The sequence below is a fragment of the Serinus canaria genome, chromosome 5, assembly GCF_022539315.1.
Source record: "Serinus canaria isolate serCan28SL12 chromosome 5, serCan2020, whole genome shotgun sequence".
In the NCBI taxonomy this organism is placed as follows: Eukaryota; Metazoa; Chordata; class Aves; order Passeriformes; family Fringillidae; genus Serinus; species Serinus canaria.
The window spans coordinates 10678457-10704977 of record NC_066319.1 but is presented as its reverse complement, the minus strand read 5'-3'; the positions used below and the strand labels follow the sequence as shown (position 1 = coordinate 10704977).

At 39.3% G+C, this 26521-nt stretch overlaps 1 protein-coding gene across 1 annotated transcript in view; it reads right to left on the bottom strand.

Annotated features, from left to right (window-relative positions):
• The window catches only part of SBF2 (SET binding factor 2), a 233149-nt gene that overhangs the window by 77992 nt on the left and 128636 nt on the right, over positions 1-26521 (bottom strand). The window contains 10 exon segments of the mRNA XM_050974804.1: positions 7854-8003; positions 9518-9627; positions 11879-12083; positions 14340-14438; positions 15178-15306; positions 15826-15939; positions 17586-17663; positions 18434-18547; positions 19259-19367; positions 20342-20474. Coding sequence (XP_050830761.1) covers positions 7854-8003; positions 9518-9627; positions 11879-12083; positions 14340-14438; positions 15178-15306; positions 15826-15939; positions 17586-17663; positions 18434-18547; positions 19259-19367; positions 20342-20474 — 1241 coding nt within the window.

The window sequence follows — 26521 nt, the reverse complement described above, 5'->3', positions numbered from 1 at the left end:
TCCAAGTGTTACTTCCTCATTTTTATAGATATAGAACCTGTAAAAACAGAAGTCACTGATTTCACACAGCTTGTTATATCAGCAAAGTGCCTATTCTTTCCAACATGAAAGACTTTTTGTTTTGGTTTGGTTTTTGCCACCTTTCATCAGTTCACCTCTTTCCCAGGCAGGCTGGAGAGCAACTGCACAGCAGCACAACACAATTCCTGACCCAGACTTGCTTTATTTACAGCAGTGAGCAGAGCACAAACACATGTCTGCTTTTCATCACGACGACCAAAAATATTCAGAACATGGAGTTATTGGGAACACTTGGCAACCACAAGGCCACAATTACCAGTAATGATCACTTCAGAGCAGTCAGGGCTTACCATGCCACCCCTCCAAGGAGCTCCATGGTTCCAGTGAGGAACCTGTGTGTGAGCAAACACAGGGCAGCACATCCTGCACCAGCAGCAAATGTGAGAGGTCGAACACAAGGCCAGCAACAAGGAGACATCTTTGAAGAGTAAAGCCTGAGTAAAGCCTGCTCCAGCTGCCCAACAGCACAGAGACCCCTCTGGGATGGATGGGTTTGTAGCACCCTCCTCACCCTGCTGAGGGAAATTCCCCTGTGAGCCCCAAAGCTGCAACCGGCCAGAGCAGCTGCTCATGTGCAGTTCTGCTTGTTCTTGTATTAAAACCAACACCACCCCTATAATTTGATATTTTTATACAACATTAAGCAAAGACCCTCAAACCAAGGCTGGCCTGCTCTGGCATGCCTGTGCCCATCACAGGATGTGCACACATCGAGGGCAGGAGGAAGTGTGTGAGCACCACATGTTGTGGGCAGGAGGGAAGGGAGGGAAGCTGAAGGCAGATGCAGGAAAGGACAGCACGCCCTGGGACTCTCATTTCTGCTAATCCCTCTCTTTTCCTTTCCCTAAGTAACAGTCTTGTGCAAGAGGCCTGCAGGGCAGGTCCATGCAGAAGTCAAGAGTAACAGAAGCAGGGGCTCAGAAGGCTGCAGGAAAACAGCAGCTTGGGAATTTCCCTGCCACACACGAGCTCACTCCTGAGCAGCACTGCTGGCACAGCCCCTGTGTGAAGAGCAGCCATGGTTTTCTGCTGCCTGGTCACCAAAAACCCATCCTTGCTAAAAGCACAGAGGCAGTTTAACAGAGCTGGAGACAACCCCCTGGGGCATGGGCACACATGCAGAATCAGCCAGACACCTCGCTGGGGACACCACTGCACACACTCAGGTCCCCAAGAATGCCACAAGGAATTACCTGGACACTGCCACCTACACAGGGAGAGTCCTGGCCCAAGGAATGGTTGCTGCCATGCCAAAGGAGCCACCTGCAGTGTAGGGGACACTGACTGTCCTCTAGCAGGGGTAGGGAAGCTGGCAGTGCCATGACAGCAGCACACACACACCCACTCCATGACACAGATACAGGCAGCCCTGCAAAGAAATCAGCTCTGCTTTCTGGGCCTGACAAAGAGACACCCTTGACTGCAATCTCCCAGGACTCTGCAGCCATCCTGTGATGAGTACAACAAACAGAATGCTCCTCAGAGCAAAGGAAGGAAAAATGAAAACTGATCAACAATACAATCTTTTCCAGCGTGCTTCCATTTTTTTTCCTAGAGAAATTATGTGAGCACTATCAGTTTAATGCCGGTGCAATGATGATCTGGTACTGTGCAATCTCTTGGGAAAAAGACATTATCAGAAAGATTCAAGACTAGCAACTTATTTTACTAAGTCCAGAATTTTATAGGTGGACCCCTAAAAAGCCACCAGGATGATAATGCTCTTATTTCTACTCTTTGGAAATCATGTATCAGAGAAACCATATGATGTGACCTAAAAAACCCTACCAAAATCATGTTCAGTACAACACAGAATTAAATCTGGAATCTTGAAGCCCAAGCCTTCAACACTGGAATCTCCTTCTTTCCCCCACTTAATTAATACCATTACTACATCTAACATGATGAGAAAGTTCAAACTGGTAATAACTGATGAATTAGTAGAATTAAATGTGGACCTGTTCAACTCTCATGATTTCTCTTCATGTCTGACCTTCTATGCTTTAAAATATTTTAAAATATTTTTAAATAGTGCTGTTATTCAAACATGAATTCTGAGACTCTGCTTCCAGGAATGCAAGTCAAACTGAGTAACAAAAGACAGGTCACGAAATAAAAATCCAAAAGGAGAGAAATCTACTGTAACCCTCCAAAATAAAGATGTTTAGCAACATAGTTTTCAACATAAAATATGAGAAATGCTATCTCATGTAACCTTCATATTGCCAAGAATTTGAATCATATGACACACACACCGAGCTGATTTTCTCTCGGGAATAATAAAATCTTTCTTGTTATTGGACAGTATTTGCAAACCTCTGAATTCTGAGAGCTGACTGATAGGTTTTTAGACTTTATCTGGGGGCAAAATACAATGCAAAAGTCACTTGCCTTAGAAAAATAAATTTAATATTATTTATAGAATGCCACTGTTTCTAATTTTGCTTATCAAAATTTCTTTCACAACAGACTGCATAGCAAGTGCTACAAAGAGGCCCTTACTACACCTAAGTGATACAAAAGAATCACAAGCAAAGTTCCAGAGGCAAAATAAATCAGGGTTATCTTCCCTCTGCTTCTGGCCAATGTTGGAGAACAGATGATGGCCCAGATGTGCCTTTGCTGTAACCTACTACAGGTCACATTTTTAGTTTTGTCCTGGTTGCTACCAAGTTGTGTTTCATGCTGTACACAACAAGTATACTTCTAGAATATTCAGTATAATTTATTTAAAAGATAAACACCTGGTTATTGCCACTATGGAAAGCCCCAGTGATCTACCAGCAACTACCTAAAGCACTAAAACAGTGACTATTAGTTGACTGTTAAAGATATTCTCCCAGCTGCAGCGGTACAACACGTGTCTGCTGACACAGATGTGACACTGGAGCAGGTCCCAAACCAGCACTGGTGACTCTGTAACTGTCAGATTAAATCACATCACCAGAAGACCTCACTCCTTCCCTGCAGCTCAAGACCAGAATTTTGAGTATTTACGTATTTATCAGTTTGATGCACAATTTTTCCACTTGAAGCACGTTTAGATTGAGAATCCAGATGTCTGGGGCAGATGTGTTTTCCAATTGGACTCACATTTGCCAAACAAAAGCATTAATATGCAGTTAGGCAATATTACTGACCAACATCTTAGAGAGGCAGTGTTGTACTGCAGCATCCTGGAGCTCTTCCTTGGAAACAAAAGTTTTATCTGTTCCAAATACCCAACAAAGGTGTCTCACAGTCCTGCATTATCTGAAGAGAATCTTTCCCCAGAAATAAATTTTCTTAGGAAGACTTACTGTTAAATATTTTATGCAAATTGCTTTGAAGGTCTTTTTAATATGAAAATCATTTCAGGTTATCAAATATCATCCCCATAGTGTATTCAGGCCTCTTCTTGCTTTTACCACCATTTAATTTATCAAATTTAGTGCAACTACATTTCAAAATACAGTGTTCACTTGTTGCTGCCAGAGGAAAGTTAGAGAGACAGTTGAAATTCTGGACAAGTTATGACTGCAATAAATAAATGGAGAAATATGCCAGTTGAGCCTTGAGATGGTTTCTGCCATGATTTCTGAACAAGTATTAAAAATACAATGTGCTGTTGAAAACATAATTACATAGAAGTGTATCCCTGCTTTAATAAAAGGGCTTTTCAGTCACAAAAAAAAAAGTGAAGTATTTATTTCTGAGATGTCAGCAAATGTTATTATAGAAAATTAAAACATAAAGAAAAATGTTTGAAATAGCAATGTATATGGAACTGCAAATTTTTCTGAGGTAACCACAGCAGAGGAAAGAAAGTATGACAGAAATAGTGTTTAGAGCTATAATTTCCCATTTTTATCTGCAGTAGTTTCTGTCTGAATAAACTGAATTGTCAATCAAGATATTAAGCTTTCACAACACTGCAGGTTTTTTAACAGTGGTTTAGTCATCCAGCATATGGAACAGAACACAATGCTCCTGCTCCTCTGTCAAAGGTAATAACCACTCTGTAAGACAGGCTGATTTCAAGGTTTGCCATAGAACATGATTTTTCAGGGGAAAAAGTCTTACTCAGGGCATGACAACAAAGCTCTCAGCAAGTGGTCAGTGACAACTCCTAGCAGATATAAAATAAAGTAACTGGGATTTAACTGCTCTCATCAGAAGGTATTTGCTTTAATCCAGGACCATTACAATCTCCATGGAATTTTGATCTTCCTGCTACTGAAATCTATCAGAAATACTTCTCTCATTCCTACTTCAGCAGCAGTAATGCCAATGCTTCTCAGACACAGAAGAGCATCACAGTACTGCTGTCAGTACTGTAACACTCCAGAACTGACTTGCTGCACCATACCCCACTTTAACTTCATTTCTAAGGCCTCCTACAGTCCACCACATGGGCTAAAGAAGGCAGATTAACATGAAACTCTAGTAGTATTCCACAAATCATAAGCCTATTAAAATCTGCAGGTTCTACCTGTTATCAGTTGAAAGAACAACAGCTTAAAACAATGTCCCTCTTGGACTGAGAGAACTCAAGCTGACAACCACCAGAGGTGTTGCAAATCCAAGTTTTGCCATCTCTAGAGAAATTGGTGAAATAGCACCCTCACCTCTTCCCAGCTGCAAAATGGCTAGATCAGATCCTTGGGGAAATACAGCCTATGGAATTGTAAAATCCAACAGCTATTCACTTGAAGCAATAGGAGGAGGAATTTATTCCACTTCCTTCAAGGCAGACAGACATGAGACCAGCAAAAATATACATGGTGGGATTAGCCCAAGCATTTTGTTAACATGTTGCTCTTCATGCCCAAAATGAGTACACAGGAGCTCTGAGAAAGCATCTGACCTTTATTTTTGTGGACTCCAGTAAAAACCAGAAAACAGATTCTATTAAATGAAAAAACCTGCCCATGGACAATCAGAAAAATTTTGACTAGCAATGGAGGGCTCTGCCCAGGACCTGCAGAGTGCAATCTTCCTGATTTTGTAACACCTGGCACTTCACAGTAAGACAAAGAATTCCTAGAGATGTCCAATCTGCATCTCTTCTAATTCTTAGGTTTTTGTGTCTTTTAACAGACACTGCTTAAATTACTCGGTCCTATGACCTGCAGCTAACAGAATTCATGAGTCTACAGCAAAATGTTGACTTGCTGAGTTTGCAACAATTCATCTTCTCATCAGCAGAGGTTTGGTGGCTGGAGAGCATCAGATTTCCCACCTGGATGAGCAGGTGAGACTGGAGTGTCCCATGGGGCTGGAGCTGCCTGCACACAGGTCCCCACTCACCCAGTGTGTCCAGCAGGGAGCCAGGGCTCTGCCACCTCTGCCAGGGCATTCCCTCTCCCCCCTCTCAGCTCCTGGGTCACCCTCTCCATGCTCCAGCCTCAGCAGGATTTCATTTTGCATCTTGCAGAGCCAATGGGAACGTGCACTATCATTAACAGAAAACTCTGCTGGTGAGACTGAGGCAGGTTCTACAATTCCAGTGGTTCAGTGAGGTCTGAAAGCCCCACTGCAACCCAACTCTGCCCCAAAACCCCATCAATAATTAATGGGGTATTTCCCTAAAGCTTCACTACATCTCCAGTTAGGACCACGCTTCTTCAATTAGATTTTTGTGTCTTTTAACAGACACTGCTTAAATTACTTGGTCTTATGACCTGCAGCAAACAGAATTCATATGTCTACAGCAAAATGCTGACTTGCTGCATCCCACTGCAGCAAGGGCAAACTTATTTAAGTTCCTGATAAAGTGCTTTTTTTTCTTGAATGGATACAGGGAAGCTCCAAAAAGTCACAATTTACACATTGTTTCAAATAACACACTTGAGCAAAGTGCACAGACAAATTATAAATCATGGCTTTATCTTAATAAATAACTTCATATGTCATAAAAGGAGATGTTAAAAATACTTGCTTCCAACTCACTGCCCAGTGTCAGGAGTTCAGATGTTTTCATGTTGGCCATGCTTACTTCTGAGAAATGAAAACTTTCATTTCATATTTTCAAAGATATGAAAATACTGTTGGTGGGGGGAGGGAGGCATGAAAACTGTGCCTCCTTATTTCATTTCTTTCCCCTGCATGATTTGAGTTATATTTGTTAGTTTTATTGAAGAAAAATAAGCCTAATTTTGATGGAAGAAAAACAAGCCTATTTTAATTTCAGTAACTCTTCAGACACATTCATTTCCTTGAACTTGAGCTCCTTCTTGGGCCTTCAAATCACCAAGATGGGAAAAAAAGCTTTTCCTCCAGAGCAAAATTGGCTTTAATTATTTTATTAAAAGGTGATGTCACTGTTTCTTTCCTCAGAAAAGTAAATTTCATTTTCTTCTGCTATCATTTTTCTAAGATACAGAAATAAAGGGGATTTGTATTTGACATGGCTAGACAATCCTGCTTTTTGGTTTGAAAGAAAATTTCTAACTCTGGAATACACAGCAGGTGCAATATTCCATTAGTCATGATTTTGGACAGAGAAATAGAGTTTCACAGATAAATTCAATTTTTATTCCAACTCTAGGGCTAAATTTAGGGCTTAGAAAAGGTGAAGAACTGTGTCAAAAAGCAGATTCTAGGTGCTGTGTAATTTTAGCCAGTCAACTTCAGTTTTCATCTGCTGACTGCAGTAGTTTTGCTTTTAAGACCAATGCTCAGACAAAGATGAACTTCTTTCACAACAGTAAAAAAAACCTCACTGTGAACAAACAAGAAATGCAACAGACAGCAAAACTTGCATCTGATGGTGACCTGAGGGAGCATTTGCTCACTCAATGTAAATTTATTTCTACACTTCAATGAAAGTGGCATTTCGCACTCACCTTTTAAAAAATGTGGGTCAACCTTTTATAAGTTATTGCAGAATAATTTCTGTGGGTTTTAGGTTAGAGGAGAGTGGGATTAAAATACTAAGGCCTCCATCAAGTCCTTAATTTGATACAATAACTTAGACAGGGTCAACAAAAGAAAAATTATAACCAAATGTGATCACATTACAAATGAATAAAAATACCACTACATTCTCAGACAAGAGACATGTAAGAAAACAAGTAAATCTATAAAATATTTCAGATGATGAATTGAGAACAAGTGAAGGTAAAACAGACCAAATATTGAAAGCCAAAAGAAGTCACCCACATATTTTGCTTTCATAGGTAGCTGCCACCATGTGATGATGCTTATTCAGCACATAATAATTTGTCAATAGAATTAACTTTGGAGATGAACTGCAAACACTTGCAGTGAGTTTCTGACCAACTGTGACAAGCAGAACTGCCACCATGAGCCACAGAAGCAGAAAGTATACTTTCTTAAACTCTGTTTAAACAAGGAAGACAAACTTCTGGGATTTTTAAGTGAGCAGTGGTTGATACACATTTTAGGAACTCTGGGTTGAAACTGGCCTGGAAAAGCCAAGACCCACTCATTTAAAAAAAAAGCATTTCAAGCCATTAAGTTAACTCATTTCACTACGTATCAAAACTAAATTGTGTCAAAATTATCAATAATGGGAACAGTTTTCTTTCTGCTTGTCACATCAGGCAGATCTGTACAGACCTGAGTGTTCAACCACAAAATATCTTCAATGCACCATCAAGGAGTATCTGCTACATCACCACAGGACAGGTGGAGCAATTTGGACAAGCAATTTGGACACGGTCGAGTAATTTAATTATTTTGCTTCTCCCCAGCCCTCCAAGCACTTTTGCTTATCCCAGCCCTAAAGAAGAGAGAGGCAACCCATGCCCAAGGCCTGCCCAGGGTACCTGCAGAGCACAGTTCATCATTCTCACGATGTAGTCGAACTGCTGGTGGTCCAGGATGGCTCGGTTCTCCTTGACGTGCTGGCCCAGCTCCTGTGTCAGGCAGTGCCGAGCTGCCTTGCCCTTCAGGGCTCTCAGAGCTGCAGGCAGGGTCTGCAGGGAACAACATCTCACTTGATGGAAATGGAATGCACTACTCATGCTGAACAGCATGCATTTCTTATTGAGAAACTGCAAGTGACAGTAAAGAACAACTCTGGAAATTATCCATTAGCTTGAAAATCAAACTTTCACATAATGGGTGATTTAGCCTGAGTTACCAAGTACTACATTTTTCTCACATTTTTTTTGCAAATGCATTAAACAGCATTTCTCACCTACACCTGTAAATAGAAATCCTTTAATGTGGACAGGCTGGATGTGAAGTCAGAGATGGATTATTGTGGATGAAAGCAAGTGCTCTGCTCTGTACAGGCAGGCCAGGACTGGAGTTTGCCTGTCAAGGCTGGGCTTAAGCACATTCTGGGATAAGCAATGAATGACAAATGGGTTCAGAAGTGGCACAGCTCTCAGAGCAGTGAGGCCAATAGATTTTCATGCAGTTTACCCTAAACCAGGGCCACCAGAGTATTTATATCAAAGTTTTAAAGATGCAGCAAATGCTACAACAGTGATTACCAGCTGTGGCCATTCAGGCTGGAGGTAACAGGTAAGTGAGAAAAGGCAGCCTATTTGCTTTTTCTTACTTACCTGTAAATTTTACCATATAGAGAGACAAAAAACCCACTGAACTTGCCCATGTGTCTGGAAGTTGAATGAGGTTAAAAACTACTGTGTTCTGCTTGGATGAAAACTCTTTAAAAGAGTTACACACTTGATTAGAACTTTTCTTGTGTGCATTTTGACACCATAACTTGTAAATCAAGCAAAGCTCATTTTCTATCTTGATCTGCACAGCATCACAGATATAGAGGTGATACTTCCCTGAGAAGTCAAAAATTTTCTTAAAATAATTTTACAGTCACTTTCATATGTAGAATTAGATTTGATTGTAAGTTTGAGTGCTTGTTCTACAATCAATAACAGAAAACTCTATGGACAGTATCTACAAAGCCTGGCAACTTCTCAGTGAAGAGAAAATAAGAACGTCAAGGATAACAACTCACTAGCACATTTCAGGGAAGGCAGACATGCCAAATATTTCTATTCATCTCTCAGTTCTATCAAATCACTGGTTTTTAAAACCAGCAAAATTGACATTACTGAAAATGTCCAAAGAGCAGTGGCTGTTGGACACCAAAGCACATATGTATGTCTTTTGTCTGCATTCCTTCTAATTCATGCTGCTAGGCCAATATACACCCACCTCTTAAAGAAAAAGTTATGTGGACAATGCTGCTTATAACAGTAATGAATTTTGCAAAAAGGGTTTTCAGCTCACCCATGTAGGATTAGAAACAGGTTTTCAAATCCATTAGCCTCATATTACACACAAGATTGTATTCAGATGATGATTTTTATTGCTTAGTTCATTCATTTAAATGGCCAAAATAATCCTTAGTATTTGTAGCAAGACTTCAAAATGTACTTTGTGATTAGGCCAGTCTCCATTTGCTCATTAAAAGAACAGAGAGTAATTTGGGAGAATTGAAATTTTATTTTATTACCTTTTCAGTCTCCAGAAATTTGTTTTCAAAAATGAACGAGATGCAGTTTCTAACAACTTCCAGCCTTTGAGCACTGTTGAAAACTGTGCTTCCTTTTTCCATTATGGAAACTAACAAAGAAAAAGAAGAATATACATCTGTGAAATGCCTGCAAGAACCACAAAGAATACCACAAATATATTTTAAAAATAATTACTGTGTCCTCCCTTTTATTCTGTTAAGCAAATACCATTTGCAGGCAGATGGGCACACAAGATCCCAAACCTCTGGTTTTCCTATTCCATCTGCAGAGGAAAGTGCTCTGAATTGTAACTGGACTAGTTGATTCTCTTAATGTTTGTCCTCATTCTCTCATACAGGCACAAAGAGATAATAACCCCTAACATACTGATGAAATACATAAATGAACACAAATTATTAATAAATGTGTGTGTTCTGCAGTGAGTTACGTAGCCTTGCATATTTTGTAGCAGTAGATAACTATTTTTAGATGACCATGACAAGAATTCTGCCACATGGAATAAAAACTGACAAACCTGATCTCTTATCTTGATTCCAAACTGTTGAGATCTTATTTTCTCAATGCACTGTTTTGCCCTGATTTTTCAACAAAATTCAGAAAGCAAGAACTAACATTCTCTTTTTCTCTACAATATCAAATAAATAGTATCTAAATTCAGGATATGACTTTCTAGTAGATAATAATGAGCTACTTATATCCAAGGATTCTGAGACACAGCTCAGCAGGGAGTACAAGTGTGAAAGCTGCTCCTCAGGAAAAAACCAGCAAACTCCCTGCTTTTACACAGAAATTAACTTATTTAAAAAAAAAAATCCCTTCTCTTGCAACTAGCCTTTTGAAGAAAGACAACAGAACACAACCACACATCTTTTACATCTTTTTCTGTAAGTACCAGATTCAATGGTACAGTCAACAGCAAATGCAGGTGAAGAGAGTTCATCCTCTTCTTGCATAAACCCAAAGAGAAACAGGCCTGGCCAGGGCCTCAAGAGGCCATCTAGTTCACCCTGCTGTCCCTAGACAGGATCAACTCTATTTATGTTATTTCTCATGTTTGTCTAATATGTTCCCAATGTTCTGTGATAAGAGAGACTCCATGGCTGCACAAGAAATCCACTCAACTGCCTTACCATCCTCATTTTACCATGTCTTGCTGACAAATAACTCTATTTTTGTGCTGCAATTAAACCCATTATTTCTTATCATTACAGATTATTCCCCTTCTTTTTCTCACTGTCTCTGGTATAATTGAAGCCTGCTATTTTGTGTCCCCTCAGTCTCCTAGTTCTCAGTCTAAACAACTCCCCATCTTTCCTTGTAGGTCACATTCCCTGGACCACTGGTCATTCCTGTTGCTTTCCTATGGACTCCCTCCAACAGAGCCAAAAATGGAGACAGTCTTCCAGTGTCCAAACATGGACACAAACATCCAGCTGAGGTCTTACTAAACACAATGAAAAGATTCCTCCATGGGGTTCACTGACTGCACTCCTGTTTACACATCCTACTAAGATGTTTGGCTTTTTTGCATCAGCTTGATATAGCTGGGTCATGTTTGCCCTACAGTCATTAAAGTTCCCAAATTAATTTCTGAAGAACTGCTGCCTAGTCAGGCGAGCCTGCCTATGCAAGTGCCATACCTTATTTGAAGAAAAGGAGTAGAGAAGGAAAGAACTCATTGGAGTCTTGTGGTTAGATATGTAATTTTTAAAGATGGATTTGAATTCTTAGCCCATCCTTCAAGTTTTGTTGACTAACCATACTGGTTTATGCCACCATTCACATCAATGACTATGACTATGAGTAACAGAACTCACTGGCACTAAAATTAAAATGACAGGCCTACAATGCCCACATCTGCTCTTAATGCTTACATATAGATATATTTTTTTGAGACAGATGCTGGCCTTACTCTTTGCCTTTTTCCAGTAATTTACATGCCTTCCACTGGGTATCAGAGGAGGAACTCAAACAGTTCAAAGCTTGGTTCAGCCAGTGCTACAAGTGACCTATGCTGATATTTAACAGGCCTGGCTGATACAGTATCTAGTTTAATTGTTTAACTCAGTATCTAGCTTAATTTTTCAACTCAATATCTAGTTTAATTGTTCAACTCAAAATCTATATCAGATCAAATCCACTTTTGTTATTAGCAGTTACACCCCTCACTTTCTGGATGTTTGATTTCTTAGCAAAGGCAGATAAGAAAGGGCTTTCAAAAGGCAAACCCTGGAGTCTAGGCACCAGAGTTTGCCACGACCACTAAAACCACAATATTAACACGGAATTGGGAGCATCACCCGTGAGAAGCAGGTAGGACAGGGCAGACAGGAACATACCCACGGGGGGACCTGCTGGCACCACGCACTTCTTGTCGCCGCGGGTGGCAGGGGGTGCCCCCTGGGCCCTGGCCAGCCCCTCCTGCAGCAGCTCCTGCACGCGGCCCTCGTTGATGCGCGGGAAGGGCAGGATGTGCACGCGCAGGTGCGAGCCCTCCGTGGGCCGCGGCACCTTCTGGAACGCCATGTGCGGGTTGGGGTTCTCCTGCAGGGCAAGGGCCAAAGGTCACACCCCAAATCAATCCTGCAGTGCTACCACCTGCCCCACCGAGTTCTGCTCTTGTTTGGACAATCTCCCACTCCCAAAAGATTAAGAAGTCAAATATTTGATGCAGATGATCAATAAAATGTTTTGTATTCACATCACCCTTGACTCATTAACTTTAACATTTCCAACTTTCTTAAAGGCTTTTATAAATTTTTTTTTTTTGTCATTGTGAAAAATTCAAAACAAGTGAAAAAGAAAATCCCTGCTTAACTTAGGCTGATTTTATGCCAATTTTTAATTAAGGACTTGAATATAAACTGGTGTGACAGTCAAGCTCTTCATTAGAGAGACTATCTACCACCATGCATAGGATCACAGCTCACATTTCCAGGGGTGCAGGAATCAAACAAAATGGGGCATTTTCATCTCTTCATTCAGTTATTCTGGCATTACCATCAATCACATCTGAAAGCTGCTGTCCAATTTGACTGTGCTGTTCCTCATTACTGGCTACATACCACTGCCAAAGAGTGCTATCCATCAATGAGGGCTCTCTTGTAAATGCACAATAAGTTTGGAAGAAAACTTGTAAACAGGAGCTTAATACTGTTGTTTACAGGAGCAAAAGGCAACAAGGAGAGCAAGTGCATGAACTTGAGAACCAGCAGACAAAACAGAGCAGCTACTTAGCCACATGCATTCTCTGCAAAGGAAAATTTTATGGAACAAGCCAAAACTCCAGGGGCATGAGAGCAGCAGATGCCAGGGAAGCAAGGAAGAGAAAGGGAACATAGATTCAGGAGGGGGTAACAGAAGACAGAGGGCAGAAAACTCCAGAAAAGGAGAGTAATTGCTCCAAAATCCACTTCAGTGAGAGGAGAGATTCAGAGGAAATACATGGGAAAAGTTCCTTTTGTCTTGGACATCACAAGTGTCATGTCAGATGCACATGCAATTGGGCTAGTTAAAGGTCTAATGCCTTGGATTGTCCACCTGTGCCAGCAAGACTCATGCAAACATTATCTCTCCCCAGCAGAGAGATGGCTCTGGCTCTCCCTTCTATCTGAACTGTCACAGCTACAATATTGTGATTATTAAAACTGTGAAACAAGATGTCAAAATACATCAAGCAGTCTGTTTAAAATCAGGCAGCTCCAGGCACAGCTTCAGCAGTGTTACTCATCACCTATGTTTAGTCAAAGACAGGTGCATGCACAAACTCCCAGAAATCTGACTTCTCAATGCACCAAGTCCTAGATTTAGGGAATAGCACTGTGTGCTCCTGGGAAGCCACTGACACAGTGGTAGTGAAGGAGCAGGTCAGCCACAATGGTATAAATAAATCTCATCATCAGAAAAGACACACAGAACACAAAAGAAACCCCAGAACTTAGCAGCATTTGGTAGTTCTTGTGGTTTTGTTTTTTTTTTTTCAGAATTGTAGATGTAAACCACAGTTTTGGGTAGTGGGATGTAGAAAAGAAAGGGTGACAAAGGTGTCAGCTGATGGTGTCTTAGATAATGCTCTGTGGAGTCTAAATAACCACAGAAGTGTGAGGGGGAGGGAGATCAGTCTATGCCAAAAAAGCCCACAAACCTCAAAGCAAACAAAAAATCTAAAACCCAAAAAAAAAAAAAAAAAAACAAAAAACCCATCCCAGAACCAGCTAATGGAATGGTAAGAGACTTTATAAAAGCATTATGTAAAATAAACATGATATGAAGGCAAAAATTAAACTGGAAATGGAGTTGTTCAAGAAACAGGCTGCAAAAAATGAAATAATGCCTGCTGAGCATGCAAACCAGGGTGACTGGCTCAGGAAAGAACTGCTGAAAGTACACATTATGCCACGTTGTATAAAATACATGTATTATATATATTATATTATACACATTATAAATGGATAATTTTCATCTGGAAAACTGCTGAGAGGCAAGAAGAGAGATGTATTTGGCACAGACAGGTTGCAGCAGAGAAAAAGAGCAGTTTACAGACCTTATGTGAATACACACTAAAAACAGATAAGTAGTTGTACCTATATCTAAATCAATATTAGCACTAATACACCACTGGTATTATGTTGAATTTCCTTTGCATGTACAAATTTCATGATCTTTAAATTTTGCCATAATGTAGATGATGACTACCACAAACAGTCACCTCCATTTTCTGGACACTGGATCAATCTGAGAAATCAGACTTTCCATGTTACCATCTCAACTCTCCAGATGCAGCAGGTACAGACAACTTACATTTTTGAAGAGCTGTTCTGCAAGTTCTCGAACATGCTTTATCATTTTTGGTGGATTGCCCTCTTCAGCTTTAATTCTTTCGACTTCAAAGGCCACCAACTTTTTTTAGAAGAAGAAAGAATAAAAATGTTGATAATTCAACTAAAAAAAAATGTATTTCCTATTTAAGTTATGAAATGTTAATCTTAAATTGAAACCAAGGAAAGAAAGCTGAACACTGAAAAATGTGTGAGGTCACGTTGCTCTGGAACATGAAACATTTTCAGTTCCATGTGCAGCATTTGTTACTAGACAGAAAGTCCTTGTACCTAAACCAGTCCTTTCACATTTCTATACCTCAATCCAAATTTCTCATAGGTACCACTACTACAACACAGAATTAATATCACACTCTATTTTTACTCTACATTCAACTCAAAACCCTGTAAAAACGACAGCATTGCTTTTTAAAATGAATTTTTTTTGTCTCAGTTTACATTCTTGGATATGTATTTAATGTAATATTTCTCTATGAGGTTGTTAACATTTCAGAGAATAGAATTAAATTACTGAAAATAATTCTGTACTAGCACATGCAATGTATTATGAAGCTACAGATCTGACAACAGGAACAGCATTACCCAAATTTACACAACTATTTACCTTCATACATATAAGGGGGCATAATTTTATGAAAGCAAGCTAGAAATATCTCCTTAGCAGAGAATAAGAGTGGAGATGATTAGTATAAACTTGATACAATAAACATTGGGGGTTCAGAAGCACTCCAGTAGTTTTTCCCATGCTGAAATATCACAGTAAATTGTCATTTACTTGGGAATACAGAAACAAATTTCACCTCATCAAAAAGATCACAGGTTCTGAAGGGAGGACCCCTCTCTGACACAAAGCCAGCAAATGCCATTCCATTGAGCACTTTGGTTAGAAAGTCATTCTCAATTAAGCCTCGCTGGCCCAAGAAGGCTGCCTGCAACAAAGACAGAAAAAAAATGCAACTTTTTAAATCAGCATCAAACTTACAATTACAAGCAACTGTTATACATTAGTTAAACATTTTCACCAGCCTGTCAGCTTACACTACTAAGTGGTACTAATTAAATTTTTTACTATACATAGTATCTTTTTATACCTAAAAATTTGAAATTTGATGCACACATTTTTAAAATCTCACAGGTAATAAAAGAGAAAACTAGTACCTTCAAGCAATGTGTTATTATATACAGAGGTTTTCAAAATTCCACAGTGATTCCTCAAATGTTTATTTGTATTGAATTTCAGTGTTAACTTTGTTGTACATTTCTGTCCTGTCCCCTCAATTAGTCCCACTAAAACACACTGATACTGTGCTATCCCAAAATGATGTGCTTATCACGGGCAGATAACTTTATTTACATTTTTAAACTTCACCACTTGCTCAAAAGCAGGCTTGTGGGAATAACATGGCACAAAGGAACCCCATAAACACACAGAACTGCTCCTCCTTTACCTTGTGGAAGTGAATGACAGGTTCAGCATGAATTCTGATCAGCTGAAGACAGGACCTGTATCCTTGGAAGAGCTGTGCAAAGAGCCTCAGGAAGATTGCTCGCACTTCTTTGTCCTGCAAGCAGGAATTGAGTTGTCAGAGCATCCTCACATCCTACATTTCTCCACCCTTTGTAGGAATCTGTGTGAGAAATGCCTACAGCTCCCTGAGTGCAGCAGTGCAGCCCATGAAGCAGAGATATTCCTACAGGGATGAGGCTGTCTCATAGCATGGTTGGGGCTGGAAGGGACCTTCAAGGCCACCAGGCTGCCCTGCCCTGTCCCCAGATGGCCATGGCAGATCCTGTACACAGCCACCCTTCAGCCCTGCTGGCCTTTGCTGGGCCTGGGCACAGGGGGGCTGAGGGGTGGCCACATCCTGAACCACCCAAATGAGCTGCCATGACAGAAACCTGATGTGAAACAAAGGAAAAAAGGCTAATTTAGCCTGGCTTCATTCCCTAGATTAGCTGTGGCCTTGAAGCACTCCACAGGCAGTGTCCTCAGAGCAGGCAGGGCAGCAGGGAATAACAGGAGCCTGAGGTGGCACCGCTGCTGCTGCTGCAGCCTTGGAGCATCCCACTCCAGCCTCCAGCTGGGCCACACTGCTCCAGGACTGCCCAGCCACCTGGCTGGGACTCTGCCAAGCCACATCTTCACCTGCCAACTTCCTGCCACCACAACGAGCCAGAGTTACTGTAAGAAGTTTAAAATAGTAGGGCTTTAAAGTCCTGGGTTATTTATTCAAGAGAGGGCTTACACAGACACCACCAGATTAATGGAAATGATGTGAACAGCTGGGGCAGTGACATCTCCACCTGGCCCAGGTGCCACTAGACTGACATCAAATCCTGGGCCACCCTCTTATTTTATCTCAGCAGCCTTCCCAAAAAACCCAAGGTCCCAAAAATTCCTTTATTACCTCAGGTTTTATGGTGCTACATTAGAAATTCTAATTTTAAATATGACACACGATATTTACTATCAGATAACCAGCTCATCAGTGAAGTAACAACCAACTTAAGTAAATTACAGCCTGGAATTTATTTTTAAAGATAAAAGGAATATATAAAATGATATAAAGCTGGAATATATTATTGGAGTGTTTTACTAGATGGTTGTTTATTCTGCACTGGAACATGATCCATGCTGTTCTATTTTTATCTTAATTTTTGTATGGCTCACTTTACTGACAGATATGCTCATTTTCTGCTGCTCTCCAGGATTTAACAGGTACATTTGTACCCTGACTTCTTTGACTACTTGAAAACACGGTAATTTCTTTCAAATTTCACAAAATTCTTATTTTGATACAAGATTATATTAATTTGAAACTTTCCTATTCAAACTGAGATCTTCCATTTGTTTAGATGAAGTCTGGATAACATTCCCTGTCTTCAGCAATGAAAAATCTCAGTCTTAAAGCCAGAAATAAATACAACAAATATATTGTACCACCTAAGAGTTTCACACATTCACATAATTCACATATCTACACAAAAATCCCCAATGTGTGTTCTTAAATTGAACTGACTTTTGATTTTAAAAAATTTCTAACCCATCAGAATGCTATTAGAGGGAAAAATGCATTTCTTAGCTCCACCAGTAATACTATAAATATATGGAAAAACAAACACAAATTCTTAAAAGGAAGCTAGTCTAAAATGTCAACAGTTTTCCACTTATGAAAGTAAGACACAGAAAATAAGACAGAAATCTTACCAGCATTTTTGAGTGTGATAAAGCTGTTCGTGGGGGAGGGAATGCATAATCTGCTGTTTCCAAATCAGGATGCAAAACCTAGAGAATTTTGAAAACATAATCCTTTTTCCTTCATTTTGCTGAGAAAAAGATTTTTTTTTTCCCTTTCTCAAGTTCACTGACATTGAGTACCTCAAATAATAAATTGAGTTAAATTGTGAAGACTGTATGGAAACAAAGATGAAATTAACTTCTCAGCTTCAGGTTTCTACATGTGAGTTAAACTCCTACCACAGCCCATGAAAATGATCAATACCATGAGGGATTTTAGAGCCAATTCAGCTGAAACACATTAACTGACTAAAAATTCTTCTGTTTAAGACAAGATTTGCTCAGAAGCCTCCAAATAAGATGATTTCTATTTTATTACAATGATAGCAAAAAAACAAACTGAAATGATTTTTATGGCAATTCCCTAATAAGGAATTCATCATTCCCAAATTCTGAAGCAGGGGGCATCACACAGATAAAATTTAAAGCTTTATCAATTTGCTGAATTTCAAGAAAATGTACAGTTGAAATGAATTTATAAACACAGAAAGGCAGCAGAACTGAGTAGTAATAATGCTTATTAAAAATCATTACAAAGGAAAAATCTCTTCCTCTTCAACAGTGAAAAGACATTTTAGATTTCCATTACTGATGATATCAACCTGAACAACAGAGCATTAACTCTTCTAAAAACAGGAATGATGCATGAATCATTCTATTAAATCTCATTTCCAGTGTGCTTGAAAGCTTAATATTGACATTTTTCATTCTTTACAAATAGGTGAGAGGGTGAAAAGGGGAAATTTAACTAAACATACCAGAGAAAGTGCCATTTGAGTCTGGTGTAGCAGTGGCTCTGGCAGCTGGGACAGATGAATACATTCAGGAATTTTAATTGTTCCTCCATCCAGGTCTGCTATGATTACATCTAACTGTAAGGGACAAACAGTAGAAGTGCATACAGTGAGCACAGCTTAAAAAAACACAACAGTTCAAGTTTCTGCACATAAGTTTAAAGAAACAAATTAGAACAGTACCAACTTTAATGTACAGAATGTTTTTGATACAGGAAATACTCCAAATACTTTCTATTACTGAATCTAGCCCTGAAAAATGAAATTAAACCAAAGAAAATGAAATTAGGCTAAACTTTCAAAGGTGATTTTTGTTTCTGGATGTTCCAGGTCTGTGTTCAGAGCCATGAGATATCTAATAAGCTGTTTGCAAAGGAACACAGTGAAGGCAACCAGAGGTAACATTTCATGTTTCTAAGCACCTTTTGGAGCCCTGGTTCAGGTCCTGCAAGCACATACTTAAAAAGGGCAATATAACACAATTGAAAATACACTTGAAAATCCTAAGTGAATTGCTCAAACTTAGGACCAATAGATGACAAAGCAGAAATGGATCCATTCCTTCCCCTCCTGTACTAGAATCAAAATAATTCCCCTCTACTTTACAAATATCAATGTATTTACCCAAAAAAAAAAAAAAAAAAAAGCTTTTTCTCTTTTTTCTTTTCCTGACTGTCTTGCCTTGCTTTCCTACAGCAATACTTGGAAGAGCTGTGAATTGTTGCCACAGCAGGAGGGTTCTGGGCTGGGCCCAGGGCAGGCTCTGGCTGGAGGGGCAGCAGTGCTCACCAGCTCGTGGATGTCATTGCGGAAGACAGAGTGCACCCCAATGATGAACGGCGTGGGGGAGCTGAGAACCTCCAGCAGCTGGGCAGGGAGAATTGGGATATAGGGGTAACTGTGAAAAGAAGAAATTCAATAGAGTAAAAGCTTCTGAGTATCCTTTCACATAAGGCAACTTTAAAAAAAAATAAATTAGGGACAGTAAAGTTATGAACAATACATTCATTTTAAAAACATGATTTGTTTGTGGCCATATACCCACACTTCAGCCTTTTGTCAAATATCATTTTATAAGAAGTCTCTAAAGGAAATGTTTTGTTTTCATCTTGAAATGCATTGTTCACTTGGTTTGACAATTAAAAAAACTGTGTGTTCATCAAAACAACATCAAGAGCTGGATCTAAACTGATCAATGAATTTCTGCATCTAATTTATAGTTATTAAAAGTTTACATTCATTATTAGTTAAACATTAAGAAACATATTCCAAAACTCAATTTTCAGGTCTTCCTTCTTATTGTATACTATAATTAAACCAATTTCTGAAATGTTTGAAAAAACAAGCCATTAAAACACAAGCATAGTTTGAAGCAGGTGAGTCAGAATTAGATGTTTTCTTCCTAAAAAATCCCCAAATTGACTGACATTAAGTTTTCCATTTCAAAATTCTGGATCCACCTGTGGCATTTTAGAGAGGATCAGTTTGTTGACTTGAAGTCATTCTCTGCTGGACATTTGTCAGTGACTTAAAGCTGACACACACTAATGGAGCTGCTCTCTCTGAGCCACAGAATGTTCTGGGTTGTGAGCAGTGTTTCTACCCTACATTTGCAGGTGGAATATTTCTCCCTTAATTGTTTCCACTGCCATGATGCAACCAGATTTTTATTTATGATGTGAACACACTGGAATTTGCATAATTAATAACCCTGCTTATTTTACCAACTATAGCACAACTCCTTTTGTCTGGGACAAACAAAAAATAAAAGTAATTTTTTTTTGTAATAAATTGTATTTGTGTCAATAATAAAAGTTAAAAAACTAGTTATAAAATTATTTAATGAGTTCAATGAATCCAAACTTAACTCACCTGTATTTGAGGGGAAACATCAAAGACTCCAGAGCCCTACAGGCATCACTGAGCCTTTGAAAACTTGCTGAGTGGAAGAGAACCTTATTTTCTGTAAGCACGGCACAGAATAAGCTGAGCACATTTTGAATTCCTTAAAAAAATAAAATGATAAGAAAGAACTGTAACAACATGCCAAAAATCTCAAAATTACATTAAAATGCAGCATTTTCTGGAGGGATTTTCAAAAAGCATATGATAAACACATAAACTGCCATGTTCCAAGTTTTTCTACCTTTTATTTGGCTAGTGCAGCTTGTTTTTCAGCTTGCTGTGATACCACCTGAATGTATTTCTACACTGCAGATACACTGTCTTACATCTCCCTTTCAATACCACTTGCAAGGATTTCCACTTCTCAGCACAAATCCCAGCAATGCTCCATGATGGCTTCCAGCAGCATCATGTGCATCTCCTGCATGGCCTTCTGTGCATCCAGCCCTCAATTCTGGTCACTGACCCAGGATTCACTTCTAAACCTCTCTGCAACTCCAAGCAGAGGGAAAAAAATAAATTCCAACTGCCAAGTTCCAAAGAAAATGAAAAGATTCCTACTGAATACATCCATACCTTATCCATTCTAGGAGTCAAGAGGTTAAAAGAGAGTATTCACCATTGGAAAGATACTTAAGGGAAGATGTGAATGTTTTAAAAAATCCCACTAGATTTAGGGTAAGACTCATGAATCAGATGATGGGATGCTTTTGGGGCTTTTTTAAGACAGTGTAATTTACCTAAGAGACAAAGCCATGTGCTTTCAGGGAAAACCAAAAATATATTTCCTTTAGAAAAAAAGTCCCATCCTGAGAAGCAGACATGCCTGACACATGTGAGATATGCTGAAATTTATGAAATTTCCTGAAATATGCTGGAATGTATGATGTTTCCCTGAGGACATGGCTTGTGTTATCAGTAAGGCAGCCTGTATTACCTTCCCAAAGCTACTGCTTATCTAGCAATAATGTCCCCAAAAAGAAGTGTGACTGTGGAGAGCCACTATACCCACATGATGATTAACACTTTGGTTTTTTAAGTTATTTTTTTTATTTCATGTTTTGACAAATCTTTTTTCTTCCATTATGTATGCAGATTTTCTTGGCTGGAGTAAAGCTCAGTTCATAAACAGAGTGGGACAAAGATTTGGAGAGGGTTGTTTAGGAAAAGAAGAATTCATTCTAAGGACAAGAAAGTCAAACCACAAAATAACAGCTTGTGCTTCCAAACTCCATTCTCCAGGAGTCCCACAGAACCCACACAAGCAAAGGCAGAGGCTGGAGAGGACTGAGGGCAGAGGGCTTTGCTACAAGGCTCAGTGAATTACTGCTGCAAATGTTTGATATTACTGTCAGTGGCATAATTAATATTGTGCTAGTAGAAAACAAACTGCTGTGGAACACACAAGGGGAGGATGAGGATAAAAAGTCCAATTTGTTTCCTCATGTGAATGGAACAGCTCCCAGCAGTGAATGGTTAGAAGGGAACTGCAGAGAGTGTCCTTTGAACACAAGGTTAGGAACTTCTGCCTGCAGGTGAAAAAAATCTCAGTAAAAATTTAAAAAGTCAAATTGCCCCTTTTATGCAAAACTGCCCTTGTTTCTTTCCCAGAAAATTTTTAGTAAATATTTTGGAGTATATTTTTTGTTTTAAGCTAAGTTTTTTTGTTTCCAGTTGGGCTTCTCACTCCCTTTCATTCCACACCAAATGTCTTAAGACATCCAGGAATAGCTATTTTTTAAACACCTGACAATTTTTTCCTACAATCAGACAGAAAGATTTTCAAACAGTGCTCTAAACACCTATAACATTTTGGCAGGTATTACTGAGGAAAATAATACCAAAACCCCTCACAAATATTCAAAACATTCAGTACAATTAAATGCTCAAAAAAAAGCCCTTCCTGTCATCTAAATACTTCCAATACAATTGAAAATTCTTGAAAGAGATGGTTTTCCTGCCTGCACATCTTGAAACCCAAACCTGAGCTCTGAAAGGTAAGAGTTCTAAAATACTTTTGGATGTTATCGACTTCCAACTGTGTTTTGGAAAGAATTAGAACATTCATTTACTGATGAAGAAGACTCAATTGAAACCAAGCTGTGAAAAAAACCCCAGCCTTTTTAGCTACATGATATTATTTTGCTGTGAATTATGATGATTGAAGAGCCTAGAAGGAGAGTTTTAATTCTAACACCTTTGAAAGTCATAAAACTTATCCAGTGTCAGCATTCTTAATTTCCAGTCTCTTCTGAATACAGCCTTCCTCATCAGACACAAAACAATTCTCCAGAGTACATAACAACTGAACACTTCTGCAAAAAATTTACTAACAAAAAGCATAAATGAAGGGGAAATCAGAATTTTCCTTATGTAAAAAGAGGACACCTGCAAGTACTTCACAGTATTTGAACACAGTGGCTGTAGATGACAGTGTCTCTCCCAGGGACTAGTAAAATGAGACACTTTTGTATAAATAATAAAGGTAATCTTCATATTCCTGCATAGTGGTAAAGTGTGTATCTGCCTGATTATTATCTGCTTTTATCACTGTAAGAAATGGATTTTGTCAGCATTTTTTACAGAAGGTTCTGGATGTCAGTCAATGGAACAAATTTATTTCAATTACTCAGCAGTGATGGTATGGTTTGTGAGGCTTTCAAAGTTTCACTGGGGAAATTAAGTCTGGTTTTGCTGCATTTCAGTGGCCACAGATAAAGCTTCATTTTGTACTCCACAAAGGCATTTGTCAGTGCATCTTCATCAGCACCACTCTAAGCTGATATTGCAATGAGTGCTTTCAGTATTTCCCACAGCTTAACTGGATGTCCCAGGGCAGAGCACAAAGTGCAAACATGCTTTCACTGCACTCTGGGAGTTGGTCTCCCAGGTGTTCACCGCACTCTAACTGGCCATGGAAGGGGAATTTGAATTGTTCATGGAATATGAATGCATCTGATGCAGCCCCAGCTGTGCTGAGCTACAGAAAAACTCTGCTTTACTTGCAGGACCTATGCAAGAGACCAAACTTGAGGTCATCCACCACACTTGGCCAATAAAAGCCAGGCTGACCACTTCCACTGACTGAAAAGCTTGTGGAGCCCAAGCTGCTTCTTTGTACCACTGTTTTCCTTCTCTTTCCCTCTTTCCTTCTCTAAATGCTCTGTATGCAATACAGAAGAATATAAAATACATACTATAAATAAAATTAAGTGTGCAATACAGGCAGCTAATCTGGAACTTTCTTATTTTCAAGATGACAGCCATTAACTCAATACAAAACTATTGCTCCACACATACACTGCAATGCATCTTTTCAGGAATATCAGCAGTAAAATGACTGTGAGGGAAACTTTTCTCTGATAGAACCAAACAAATCCTAAACAGTAGGACTTTTGATTACTTTCCTTTTCTAAACCATTGAAGCCATTGATGAAATTGTTTGAGGAAGGCACCAAGGTGTTGTTTACTGCACACAAACCATTCCAAAAGACAGCCTGAGCCCAGTTTCCTCGTGCTGCAGGACACAGTCGTGGCTGGCTGTAACCTTGAACCCTCTGCTGCTCTGCAGACTCCAACTACATCCGATGCTCATTTGTCAGGGCATAAATAGACAACATGAAAAACAACAAACAAGTTGATTTTTACAGATTACTCCTTTGCAGCCCGCAGACAGACATCCTGTAAAATCTTATACATAGGCTGGAAAAATTTGAATGGAGGCTTCCTGACCTTCACTGTTTTCAAGTATTTAAAGAATCTGTAATTTGTACTAAATTATCTGACATCCTACATCAACAAATGTATCATTCTGCCTGCTTCCTGTTGTTCTAGAATTTAAGCACTTATTTAAGCATGATTAAAAAAAACCACCAAACACAAAGTCTGCTTGACAAGTTACTGTCTCCTGTATTGCATGAAATCAAAGCATTACCACTTACTTCTTCAGACTTTTGTAAAGAGTTGTAAACATGGATTCAGAAACTCAACTAATTGAATACATTATTATGCCAGTATGCCATTCTTGAATTACTGGACACAAGAAAAAGCTTAATAGACAAAATAATCCATAACTTAGCCAGACTAATCCAGGAAATGGGTCAACAAAGCCTGAAAAGCCTTTCTGAAAGGCCACTGGAGACTGCACAGCACAGGTTCTGTGCCAGGCAGTGTCAAGCTCTAAAGATAACTGGGAAAAGAGTAGAGGAAAACAAAACTCTTTTCATATTTATTTTTAGATGTGGCTGCATAACTCTGCTAATGACCAAAATACAAGCTTAACTAGTAAATAAGAGGCAACAACTGTACTCAATACTCACATAGGCAATCTGTGCCAAATTGCATTGATTTGTCCTCCCAAAAATCACACAGTATCTCCAATCAACTACACAGAGTGAAAGCCCAGTGACTGCTCTGGCACTCATCTGAGGATCCCTGTGCATTTAGGAAAGCATGCAGGTCTGTTACTAGAGCAGGACTGCACACTCCATGGCTGAATCCCAGCCAAGCTGGCTCACGAGTGGGGAGCAATCTGCCTGTGCCAGCAGAGAGCTTTGGGAAGGGGAATTTATCCTGCTTTTGGCTGGCAAACAGAGGACATGAGTCAGATGGGAACCCCAAGAGATCAACTTATTTGGGCTTTGTCAGACTCAGGAGGAAGAGAAGCAATCCCTACAGCATGGAGCCTTCAGCTGAGACTCATTCACAGAATCCAGCATTTCATGAATTCATCCCCAATTCTGAGCCCACAGAAAGAAACATGGGTGTGACATGCACTACTGAAGCCAATCTCCATTTTTAGAGATGCATTTTTGATTTGGGAATTGAACTGAAGGTAATTCAGAGTCTGAACCATGAATTGTGCATGTTCTTGGTCAGAAGGGTGGAATGACACCTTCCCTACAAACCAGCAGCTGGGAGGGTGGGAAGGGGAACAGAGGGAACATAGAAAGAGATTCTGGTATAAACACCACAAAAGTCAACTGATCATTAAAAGCTATCAAAAACACTGTGAAAATGAGGAGCTATATATAAAAGAGATGTCTTCAGCTGATGGATAAATATTCCCCCAGCTATCACTCCCCCAAAGTTCAACAGTGTCCACTCTGTGCTGTCTGCACTGAGCCAAGCAGATGGTTGTTCTCCAAACCCTACATCACACAGGCCCCAAGAAACAGGGACTAAGCACAGCATATGATCTGCTCAGAAAGCAGTCAGTCTGTCTGTCATTTGCACGTTGATATCACTCCATTATTGCCAATTTCCTTAAATCCCTCTGCAGACCTACTTAAAGAAGCAGCAAAAGCCCTTTGGCATTCTTGAGCCTCCAAATACAGCTCTGCCAGGACACTGAGTGAACACAATCACCAATTTCTTATTTTCCAGAGACAATGATAAAGCTACATACAATTTAAATAGAAGATTTAGATAATAAGGTTTTCATCCCTGAAAAAGAGAAGTGCAATACTATTTTTATAGGTACTCTAAAGCTTTACACACCCAAAGGGAGATTGATAAACTCAAGATGAATGTGACTCTGTTAAGTGAATTTTCTTGAGAAAGCAGAAAAGACAGAGGAAGGTAAATCAGACAAATAATCCTTTCAAATACAGAAAGTATCCACGTGGCAGGGAGGTAAATGCCAATTTCATGTGAAGGCAGTGCTGAATTACACCAATACACAAACATAACCTGCACTGCCAGTTAAAAGTTTGCTACTGATTGTATGTCTGGGCCATAGAAACAGGTTATGTTTGAGAGATGCTACAAAAACAGATTTATTTAAGGGGAAGAATTTTCACAGAAATCAGATATGAGACTAATATGTTTTTCCTAGAGGGAGGGGAGGAAGCACTATTTCTAAATATTGAACTGTTAAATATCAAATTAAACCAGAAGGTTCTGTTCTCCTACTGTGTCTCTATATGCACACAGGTGTTAAGATTTAAGTAATAGTCTGTTCTGCTGAAATAGGGTTTAATTTCTTGTCTGATTTCACAGCTCATCTCCTGCTTAGTTATTTAGTTATCTAGGAAGGCATTTAAAATTGGATGCTATTTGTTTTGGATATGAATCCCATAAATATCTATTATTCCAAAATCATAAATAAAGGTAAACAGTAATCCTGTATAATTACTGGTAATCTGT